Source organism: Chaetodon auriga, chromosome 1 (genome assembly GCF_051107435.1).
Source record: "Chaetodon auriga isolate fChaAug3 chromosome 1, fChaAug3.hap1, whole genome shotgun sequence".
Lineage (NCBI taxonomy): Eukaryota > Metazoa > Chordata > Actinopteri > Chaetodontiformes > Chaetodontidae > Chaetodon > Chaetodon auriga.
In genome coordinates this window covers 31,148,426-31,159,984 of record NC_135074.1, presented here as the reverse complement: position 1 = coordinate 31,159,984, position 11,559 = coordinate 31,148,426, and the positions used below count along the sequence as shown (strand labels likewise).

Here is an 11,559-nt window from a genome sequence, read left to right as displayed (position 1 = left end):
GATGTCACTCGAGTCTGTGTCAGCTGTGTCTGAAGACAAGTTTGAAAAAGAGGAAAATCTGGAGGTGTGGAGTTAGAAAGAACCGATCTGAGCAGACCTCTGCAGCAGCTCCAGGATACAGTAAGTGCTACTAGCATAACACACCTGAATCTCTAATGGCACCATTGCATTGTGGGTAATGTACTCACCAGTTTTCACAAGGAAGAACTAGAGGAACACAAAGGATCTGCTGCATCGATTTGGATCCTTTTTGTTTTAAACTGAGTCTAAGATGTTGCAGGAGTGCTGAGTCAGTGAAGTACTTCAAGTCCAAGGAGAAACACCGACCATGTGACTCGTTAGCTTTTAGCCACACTAACCAAGATTTAGCCATTATTAAAACTACGAAACACAGATTCTTTTAAAAACTTTTTATTCATGCCAATCACATTAAGATACTCTCAAGTCAGTAGAAGAGGAACAACTTCCTCCTAAAACGCAAATTAAAAGTGTTTAAAACAAATCCCTGATTTAAAAAAAAAAATCATGTGTATGTTAAAAAGGGCAACACCAACACAACCAGCTGATCCCTGATCACACACACCGTCACTCATCCAATCTGCTCACAGACACAAATCGTACGAATCCCTCAGATCAGTGCATTTAGGCTCTACACAACATCTATTGCTAAATACTGTTTGATTGCAAAGCAACAGAAAACGTGTGCTGCACATTTCTCCCCCAAAACTTGGATGTTTAGCTTTGCACTTGATGTGTAGTTGCTGTAACGCAGGATGTGCTTATTTGGACTTGGCAAAGCCCACCCTGTTGTTGTCTCGATCGAAGACGGTGTAGTACTGGCCGATGAATACGTCTCCCAGAATCCACAGGGGCCCGGCGGGGGGAGGGATGTCCAGACCCATGAAGCCGCTCAGACACATGGTCTTTCCAGCCTGGCTTACCTGGACGACGGGAGGAGAGAGACACCCGGTCAGAAACAGGGCTGCAGCAACGTTTGACAACAAATGTGAGGAAACAAGTGGATCAGTGTGTCATCGCCGCTCAGACGACACGCCGGCCTCCTCCTGCCTTCACAGCACAAACAGAGCTGCACTTGTTCCATTTGTTATGACGCAACGCGCAGCCACAGTGTTGTATTGTTGGTGCGGGAGCTGCCTCGCTGTCGCCCCCTGCTGGATGACCACATGTCCCGCAGGCCGTCTCACCTTGAGGATGTACTGCTCTCCGGTCAGGGTGTAGGACTGTCCGCCCAGGTTGAAGGTGATGACGGGCAGCGATGGGATCTTATCACAGTTCACCATGTACTGAAACAAGCACCAGACACCATTCTTTGGTTAGCTGCACACTGGAAAGGTCACTGTATGCTGTTCATTTTATACTTTTATACTTCTGTCTGCAACGCTCAAACTGGACTCAAATTCCTCGAATGTGCACACGTACCTGGACAATAAAGCTACATCTGACTAATAATGTATTTTCTTCAACACACTCAACAAAATTACTTCACTGGGCTGCAACTAACAATTAGATGGTTATTTTCTAGACTAGCTGATTAATTCTTTGCTCTATTTGCTCGGAAAAAATATTAACAGAACAGAAAAAGTTACTCAAACTTCTGGTCTTCTGCTGTCATGACGGAAAATACTGAATATTATCAGACTTCCTTCCTTTAAAGGAAACCAGATCATGTCGTAAGTGTGTTATCTTCACTACTCAGAGTGTGTGGCCGGGTCGGTTTCACTCACCTCCCCCTGAATGAGCGGAGTCGCTCCGATGGCCTTCTGCAGGGACCGGACCTCCGCCGAGGGGCCGGTGATCAGAGACGTCCCTGTGTCCACGATGGCCTCGCAGCCGCTCTTACACAGACTCAGCTGGGTGCCCACAGTCATCCTGTGATGCACGCGCACACACATACACACACACATACACAAACACATCAGTTTTCAAAGTGCAGCATCAGCGTCTGAGCTCAAACTGACGTTTACACTCTGCTTGTTCTGTCCAACAAACAGCCAAAAATCTAAATATATTCAGTCTATAATTATATAAACCAAAGAAAAGCAGAAAAAGCAGATAAATGTTGATTTAAACAACATTTTTGTCACATGACCAGTCGACACATCGTCACTTGCAGCCATTTTTAACTGTTTTCTGGTGAATCGTCAGCAGCTGCTGAAGCCTCAGGCCCGCTGTGTTTGGAGTACAGTGTGATGCTCACCCGGCCATGTGGATCTGCCAGTACGCCTGACGGGTGACGTTGATGTAGTTGAAGTCTCCGCTGTAGTATTTGGGGTCGGTTCCTCCCAGCAGCAGCTCGCCACCGGGCTCGGTGTCCGGGTTCCTGAAACATTTCTGTAGTTAAAGCACTGATGAAGCAGCAAACAGCCTTTCTGTCACCTGATGAACGTTAGTCCACCGTCTGGATCTGCTGCTGATCTCAGCGGCCTGCAGACACTCTGACACCTGCTTGTGTTGGCAGGATGGAGGTTTGAGGGACTTCGCCCTGACTGACAAACATCAGCTCAGGCCAGAGAATAACGCAGCTTTTAAACTCAACATTTGTCCTTTTCACTGATGTGACGAACTGGAGCGGCTGTCACAGGTCTGCTGGCGGAGCTGATGACCGATTGGTCAAGCAGCTGTTTCATCACATCTCAGCAGCAACGGCTACACAAGACACAATAAGAGAAACCTCCATTTCACTTCTGCATCGTCTTCAGCGATCTGTCAGTCCAGACACTCGTTAGTGTTTGGGGAGAGGAGGTTGTTAAACTTTCACCTCAGTCTTTCCTGCACTGTTGATTACAGAAGGATAAAGGACCACGACGCAGGCAGCAGAGCAGAGAAACCATGAAGTGGTTTGATGCTCTGGATGCTGTTTTGGGCCCCAGCAGGGACCCAGGACCCGGAACCAGCTCCATACAGACTTCAGTCGGCCACCAAACTGCACGTGAAATGACCCTCTGTTGCCTTTTTAATGACATGAATCACACGAGCAAAGCGGAAACACAAAGAGGAACCTCATCAGATCAGAGTTTCAGTTAAGGGAAGTTCCAGATTACAGCTCGTTGGTTCCTGCAGTGGCAGCAGGTTTATGTGAACCACGTCACCTCGCTGTAACACAGTGTGATGGTCAAAAAGCAATAACACAACACAACCTGTGTGCTTCCCCACCTGTTCAGGTAGAAGGAGAAGACGTTCTTCTCCACCTTCTTCTGCCTCATGATGTTGTCGAACACTGGAGCCACCCCGTCCACAGAGATGCGGGGGTAGGCCATGCCGAGGATGCCGTCGAACTTGGCCGCGATGAAGGCCACGCCGGGCTGCTTGATGGCTTCTCCAAAGAGCTGATTTTCCACCGAAAGGTCTCCGATCTAGAAAAACAAAGACCAAGTAGAGTTAGAGGATTTCACCGAAGCTACAGCTCACTGCGATGCTAACGTGCGAGCCAAGTTTACCGAGCACGTGTCCTGGCTGAGATATCCAGACAAGCTGCCGGTTCCATACTGGATGGCGAAGGCAGTGCCGTTCTTCACGTACGTGCTGGACTTGGCAGAGTTATATTTGTGGTGCAAAACTGTGAAAAAGAGGAAACAGTGGAGAGACGTTTTATTTAAAGCTTCGTCATTTCACCTGGACCACTGAGATGATCTCACATGCAGAGCTGTGTGTCACTTACGGCACGCGATGTCTAACAAGGAGCAGTGAACGGAGGGCACCCACAGGTTGGAGGAGCCCGTGTCGAACACCACCGTAAAGGTCTGAGGGGGGGTTCCCAGGCTAATCTCTCCGTAATACTGGGCCTGGTGACAGAAAGGCAGCGGCAGAACAACAACCATCAGTATCCTGAAAGCCTGAGGAGATTTTCAGTCTTTCTGGGATCTTTAAGAACGCACCAGTAAACGGCTGATCTCATGTTTTCAGGAGATTACAATAATCCCTGGAAGCAGCAAAGCAACTAAAGCTAATGATGCAAACAACAACAACCAGGATCAGGCTGTTCTCAGCGCTGAGCACGACTCGCAGCTGTTGGTGTCAGCGAATGCTATCGGGACGCAGGTCAGATAGTTACTGAGTCACGGCGATAAATCACTCGTCATCGCTTCAGAGTTACAGCGACACATGATCGACTGCGTGAAAGTAAGTCATGTGACTGGAAGCAGTCAGACCATGTCAGAGTCCTGTCGAGTCATCCAGACCTCGAGCAGCTTCCTGTTTCTGAGCTGCACGACCTTTTGATCCATTCTGATTTTTGGATGCTTTAGGTTGGTTCAGATTACACAAACAAAAACTGATTTTTCTTTCTGGCTGTTTGGGAAGTTATGCTTGTATTTGTGCAGATTTTGAAGCATCTGTCTTTGAGATTTCTGCCTCCAAACCATCACCATCATCATGATTTGTGGTGCTCAGATTTGACTGATACTCTGTCGTCAAACTGTCCAGACTGTCTCAGCTGCATCACAGAAGATCATTTTACAACATGAAAGCAATTAATTTTAACCAATTACTCGTTAAGTTCAGCAACACAGCTTGAAACTTAGAGGTTTCATAGTTTACACGACGCATGTGTTACATCAGTATTATGAGCGAGTTAAAGGTGATTTAAGGTGAACTCTGGATTGTTCACAGTTAGTGAGCTAACGTTTTTAATATAAAGTGAAGAAACTGGAGTTCATTAAGTATAATTATTGATCGCCGAAGCAAAGCTCAGTTAACGTGTACGTCCAGCATCGTGACGTTCTTCTTCTACCAAATCCAACTGTCTGACCAATAACAGCTGACAGGTCGAGATTTTCAGTTTTATCTAGGCGACATGTTGAACCTTCACATGTTGACAAACTCGAGGAGCTGGCTGATCTCATTATTGATGGGACTGGTTATGTTCAATAAAACTGAAAGCAAACAAACAAACTTTGTGTCAGCTGATGAGGATCAAGAGGCTTAAAGATCAGGTGGCAGCGCTGAGTCAGCAGTCATGTGGTTCCTCTTCTGCCACTCACACAGTCCCATCAGTCAACGCTGATATCAGCCTTCACCAGAATGACTCAGCCTGTCTGAAACAGGACCGGCTGCTCATTTTCCACTCAGCTGGGAGGATTTACAGCAAGAGGCAGAGCCGGACACAGCAGCAGCTTTGTTCTGTGCCCCCCCAGCTTGGCTTTTTAGCAGTACATTAGGGAAAGTGAGGGCCTGAGAGTCCACAGGTCAGTGGTTTGGACAGTGATACTTACATCAAGGTAGTTCTTCAGGGTTTCTGGAGTGGGCTCCTTTGAGGAGGGGAAGCCAAAGTTGTACTTAAGGGAGTGTGTGTTGGACAGAAGCTCCTCTGCTCTTCTGCCCGAGTCCGTCAGCTCACGTCTGATGGAACGGAATTTCTTTAAGGGAATTCTGAGCGGGAAGAAACGGGAAAGAGGTGATTTAAGGAGACGATTCACAGCCTGGTTCCAAATCTCTGAACCACCACCCACACCTGAGTCCTCATGTAGAGTCTGAATCTTATAATGAAGCACACACGCAGCAGAGATGAACACATGTGCTGGCCTTGCAGATAAGGTTTGACCCACATTTCGGCCGTATCTGCACAGCGATATCATGCAAGGTGTTGTAAAATACTCTGAGTGCAATGCCTGTGGAAAAAAACTCCCATATACATCAGAGAGAGAAGGCTGAAAACAGACACTCATCTGTTTCAACGCAGTTCAGCAGCACCACAAACACCTTCCTGAAACAAACACACTGAACATTACAGCCTCCACAAAGGGAGGATTTACTGCAGCACTGTTGTGTTGGACTGCATTAGTTTTAGCTGCGTGTCCCAAATAAACTGGAGCACAGCCAACATGTATACGTGTCATGAGTTCATGAAGAGTAAACCAAGTGTTTCTGGGCATCGTCACGGTTTCCCCTGAAGAAATGAAACAAAAAACCTTCTTTAAAAGCACTTCCATTAACACTGGAGTCACATTGCTGATACAATAAACTTCAGCGCCTGCAAAGGTTCACTGTCTGTGAATGGACCCTAACAGGCTTTAACAAGACTCAAACATGTGACCGAACAGCTCTGAATACCAGACCACCCTGCCGCCAAAAAGTAGGGTGCAAGATGCCTTTAAGGGAATAATTTTCCATACAGAGTCTTGCAGCACATTAGTGCTTTATCCTCAATATGTTCAGTAGTGATGACAGAAGAGTTTACTCGAGGACAAGAGGTCACTTTATTTACAGAAGCAAAAACAAACGGCGCTTATCTTAAAGCGGCTCACACGTACAGTATGTTTGTTATTCGAGAGGCATCTAAACTGCATGACGGCGATGAAGGACGGGCGGCCGAAAACATTTTGTCTTCTGATGGGTAATAAAGACAAGTTCACTGTGAGCTGATGGAAAGAGGACAACACCAGAGAAAACTCTGCGTTTAGACGCCGGGCGGCGACCCGGCTGACGAGGAATGAACCGAGTATAGTGGGTTACAGCTGTTCACTGTTATTTTCCAACTCTTCCAAACGACACAGCGCTTGTATTTGGCTTGGTTTGTCACTAAATACATTATTTAAATGGGAACTTCCTGTGCTAAAGAACATGCCTCAGGAGTGACAGGTTGCGTGAGGGCAGCGGTTTACCTGGTGTGAACAGGCCTCACCCATTATTTCCCTTCAAAGCTCAATGTTTGGACTCTGCAGACGATCTCACACCCTGCAGAGAACCCAAAGGCTGTACAACAGCCAAACTGGCCATTTGGTGGAAACCAGTGGAAAGTAACTAAGTACATTTTACTTCTATTTTACAATACTTTATATGTGTACTTTGCTACATTTCAGAGGGAAATATTTTACTCCACTACATGCATTTAAACAGATATTGTTACGAGTGCCAGATAAAGATTTTGACTACAAAACATATGAACCAGTTTGATGTTTTTTTCTCATTACAGGTTAAACAGCCCAACAGTGCATGAAGCAGCTCCACATACTGCTTACATATTTAATATAGATCGTTAATAATGGTCCGGTAACAAATACAACACTGAGAAAGACTACTTTTATTTTCCATGTTGATAATACTTTTATTTGAACGCAGACCTTTATTTTATGATTAAACCTTAATTTAACCAGGTGAGTCTCACTGGGATGATGAAACCTCTTTTCCGTGCAGCCCTGGCCAAGATTACACAGACATAAAAGCCTTAAAAACACATGAAACAGGACATTAGAAGTTCTTGTTTACATTGGAGTATTTCAACGATGTGGTTTTTCTACTTTTACTTCAATAAATGATTTGTATACTTCTGTCATCTCTGCTTGGTTCCCGAGTTTCCCTCGGCGGATTAATAAAGTAGTTCCTCCTGTTTTCCCGTCATGACTCAAGTCTCAGCAGCTCGGTTGACCTCTTTTAAAGCCTTTAATGACAGTGAAGTTTGACATAAACCAGCAGTACGAGGGAAAGTCCTCTATTATCAGCCCACGGAGGCGTGTCGGGATCACAGCAGCCATAACCTGAATCACAAGACCAACTGAGCTCGCCAGCGCAGACTAATACAAAGGAGCAGACGACACTGGCTAGCTGCTAGCTAACGTTAGCTCCCTGCTTATCTGCACGAGCTGAGGTAGCCGTTAGCCGTCGCAACCTTGCAGATATTTTGTATTTTGAATGCGCCACCAGGCCCCTCTGTCGTAAGGTGTTAGGTAACAGAGTTAACGTTGAGTAAGGTGCTAGCTAGCGTTACTGTCAGTCCACATTATTCGTGTTCATGTTGCTCAAAAACACTCGACATTTGCACATAAATGCTTTTTCTTACCGAATAAGCGCCTCGGTCGTCAGCGCCAACGCCGCCAAAACGAACAGGTGGAAGATCCTCATTGTTCCAGCCGGAGAGTTACAGAAACATGGACCCAACAATGACTGAGCACTTCGACTTGTTGTCGTTCAACCACCGACTTTTATCAGCTGACAGCAGGAGCGGAGTCACAGTCACGTGAGGCCCAATCCGGTCAGGAATTACGACACTTCCGGCGGTTGTTGAAGCGTAACCATGGATGCGAGCTGTGAGCAGGTCGCAGTGCTGGAGAAGTAATCAGTTTTCCTGCACTGAAAATATCACTTAAATAAAAGTATCCGAGTGTTAGTAGTAAAATATACTTTGAAGTATCATTAAAGGTAAAAGTAGTCAAAGTGCAGTAAAATGTCTCCTGTCCTTCGACCGACTCAATCCTTTTTTTGCATTGAGGAAAGGAGGCCGGTGCTCGGTGCCCACACTGACTTGTCTCAGGACGCTTTCCATGCAGAGCTCGTACAGACCAAACTCTTCATCTACAGAGACCGACAACTCCCTCATGAGCGAGCACTTGGCGACAGTGACGAGGAAAAACTTCCTTTTAACAGACAGAAACCTCAGGCAGAGCCAGGCTGTGGGTGGGCGGCCATCTGCCTGGACCGGACGGGTTAGACCAGTGTTTCTCAATTCCGATCCTCGGGCCCCCCTGCCCTGCATGTTTTAGATGTTTCCCTCCTCCACCACACCTGATTCAAATGATCGGCTCGTCATCAAACTCTGCAGTGGCTTGATAACGAGCCACTCATTTGAATTGGAGCAGGAAATATCTAAAACATGCAGGGCAGGGGGGCCCGACGACCGGAATTGAGAAACACTGTGCTAGACAGAGACAGGGAGCCAGACTCTGAACTACGTGTAGTATATGTAACATAGTACACACATATGATATATTTATGTGTGTGATATATGTAGGTATTAGTAACAGATAGTATATGTATGTAGTAATAATGGAAGTGTGACTAATAGTGGTAGCAGCTGCGGTGGATGTCATGCAGGGCCATGGCATTTCGTCCTTGTTTGTTTGTTTTGTGCATGTTTCATGTCAAGTTAAATAAACTGTTGGACAGTTTAATTATAACATAACACAATACTTTACAAGCTCGTCATATTTTCTGTATGTAAAAATCTTGATCTTTAGAGTAGCAGTAACTAAAGCTGTCAGCTGTAAGTACAAGTACCTGAAATCTCTACTGTACTACTTGAGTAAATGTATTCTGATGGGTAATAATGACAAGTTCACTGTGAGCTGATGGACAGAGATCAACACCAGAGAAAGCTCTGCGTTTAGAGGCCGGGCGGCGACCCAGCTGAGGAGGAATGAACCGAGTATAGTGGGTTACAGCTGTTCACTGTTATTTTCCAACTCTTCCAAACGACACAGCGCTTGTATTTGCCTTGGTTTGTCACTAAATACATTATTTAAATGGGAACTTCCAGTGCTAAAGAACATGCCTCAGGAGTGACAGGTTGTGTGAGGCAGCGGTTTACCTGTGCGGCCGCAGTTACAGGTGTGAACAGGCCTCACCCATTATTTCCTTTCAAAGCTCAATGTTCGGACTCTGCAGACGATCTCACACCCTGCAGAGAACCCAGAGGCTGTACAACAGCAATACACAATACTTTACAAGCTCGTCATACTTTCCGTATGTAAGAATCTTGATCTTTAGAGTAGCAGTAACTAAAGCTGTCAGCTGTAAGTACAAGTACCTCGAATCTCTACTGTAGTACTTGAGTAAATGTACTTAGTTGCATTCCACCACTGGTGCTTTCACAAATACATTTTGCATATATTAATAATGATACTACTACTACTACTACTAATGATAATGATAATAACCACCTCTGCTGAAGGTTCCTGGTGCTGCACCAGTAATTTTTACCTGCTGTGGGATTTTTGCTTTCCAGTAATGACGAGGACTGAACAGCTGGTGGCGTCCACAGACCAGAGAGCAGCATCCAGGATTCTCCCTCAGAGTACAATCAAACCTTTCTCCTGTTAACCCTCAAGTGGAAACTCTGAGCTTCTCAAAGATGACAGGCTCCTCCCTCCTTTATCACATATTTAAAACATATAGAGATAATGATTACATTTAACAGCGCGTTTGAAGTCTGAGAGCTCGACTGCTTGGAGAAAGAACTTCAACAAACAAAGGCCAAATATGATGCAAGATCCAAGAAAACTAAACATCTGCTGACCTGCTACAGTAAAATCTACAGTAAAGGAAATAACGACACTGATGGAGCGTGACTGAACTGAAGATGATGAACGAAAAGCACAATCCATCATTTATTGTCCATATCAATGACAGGTTTGTTCACATTCAGCAGAAAATGAGCATTTTTGTTTGTGAGTGGTTCAGAATTCAACCTAAAGCTTGAGTCAGTAAACATATCGCAGAGAAGACAGTAAATTTAGATTTTGTAACCCACTAAAAGCTTTAAATGTGAAAAGTCTCACCTAGCTTAGCATTAATACTGGAAGCGTAGTTAGCCTGGCTCTGCACAAAATCAGCTCTAATTAACTCTTTGAATCTTGTTTATTTCACACACAAACAGAAATGGACCGGGCCCGGCTAGCTGCTCCCCCTGCTTCCAGGATTTATGCTAAGCTAGGCTAATCAGCTCCTCTTCATCCATATTTAACGCACAGACATGAGAGTGGTATTGACTTCCTCATTTATCAAACCAAATTTAAATGATAAATACAATAAAAACAAACAGAGCTGAAAAAACAATTTCAGGTTCGGGGGTTTTAATATAACCAGATAAAAATGGGAAATAAGCACATTCATTCATTTATGGGGTTCAGCTCCCCAAAGTGAGGACCATTTACAGATTTAAATGTTTGATTTCAAAGCTTTCTTCTCTTAATCTCACTATATAATTTAAGAGAAACACATCTCATGAAAGCTGTAGACTATCTATAATTTATTTCCATATTTACTGAGAAAATCAGATTGTGTCAGTGACACTCACTCATGTGAGAGCTCAGCACGCACAGAGCTACAGTAAATTCCTGCTGTCACCTTCATGGTTACTGTTACTGCTGAGTATGAGTAAGGAATATTAAAAACATGGAGATTTAACTTAATCCAGTCTGGATTCACAGCGTGTAGCGGCGCAGTAGTGGTGCTGATTTCATGCCAGCAGCGTCACGTTTCATTAGGCTGCTGTCGTAGGAACGAATGCTGCGCTCACAAATGACTGAGTCATGTTTAGGAGCTGACGACGACGCTCGACACAGCTGGATTAGAGCCTCGTCTGCAGCCCCGTGCGGTGACGTGCAGCATCACTACTGCGTTTTGGCTAATTCAGCACCATAATCTAATGTGCCTGAAACCCTCCAGCGACGCTTTAACAACTCCATTCAGCTGTTTGTGCATCAGCCAGCGATGGTGACACATTAAACAGGACTGATACCAGCTGTGAATGGAAGAGTAGATCTGTGTACCTGAGCCGTAAACAATAACTGTGAAACAAACACTCTGGTGTTTAATTCTTAGTCATGCTGGGCAGCCGGTCCACCACTGTGGACCAGACTGAAATATTTCAGCAGAAGAAGGAGGATGATTTTCTCAAGACATGAAGGAACTTTTCATCCTTCAGTTCAGCACAAACATTCAACAGCAACACATCTGGAGATACAAGCTTTTCACTGGACAGGAAGGCCATGGAAAAAACTGGAATCTGAAAAGTAATTAGTAACTAAGACAAACGTGATGGAGAAA

At 45.0% G+C, this 11,559-nt stretch overlaps 1 protein-coding gene across 1 annotated transcript; it reads right to left on the bottom strand.

Annotated features, from left to right (window-relative positions):
* Positions 1-395: 395 nt before the first annotated feature.
* On the bottom strand, positions 396-8,088 carry ctsd (cathepsin D). Its single transcript, XM_076734704.1, has 9 exons — positions 7,796-8,088; positions 5,232-5,388; positions 3,680-3,803; positions 3,459-3,577; positions 3,175-3,374; positions 2,219-2,341; positions 1,746-1,890; positions 1,206-1,304; positions 396-941 (listed from the first exon to the last, which is right to left on the bottom strand). Exons 1-9 carry the CDS (start codon positions 7,855-7,857, stop codon positions 780-782), a joined length of 1,191 nt encoding a protein of 396 aa, XP_076590819.1. The 5' UTR covers positions 7,858-8,088; the 3' UTR covers positions 396-779.
* Between the last annotated feature and the right edge of the window lie 3,471 nt (positions 8,089-11,559).

What these genes read in the sequence shown, in the direction of transcription:
- ctsd (XM_076734704.1), bottom strand. Translation starts at nt 7,857, where the DNA reads ATGAGGATCTTCCACCTGTTCGTTTTGGCGGCGTTGGCGCTGACGACC. An exon ending in ACGACCGAGGCGCTTATTCG is followed by an intron (nt 5,389 to 7,795) that starts GTAAGAAAAAGC and finishes CTTCCCGCTCAG; the next exon opens with AATTCCCTTAAAGAAATTCC. An exon ending in CTCCGCTCATTCAGGGGGAG is followed by an intron (nt 1,305 to 1,745) that starts GTGAGTGAAACC and finishes TGCTTGTTTCAG; the next exon opens with TACATGGTGAACTGTGATAA.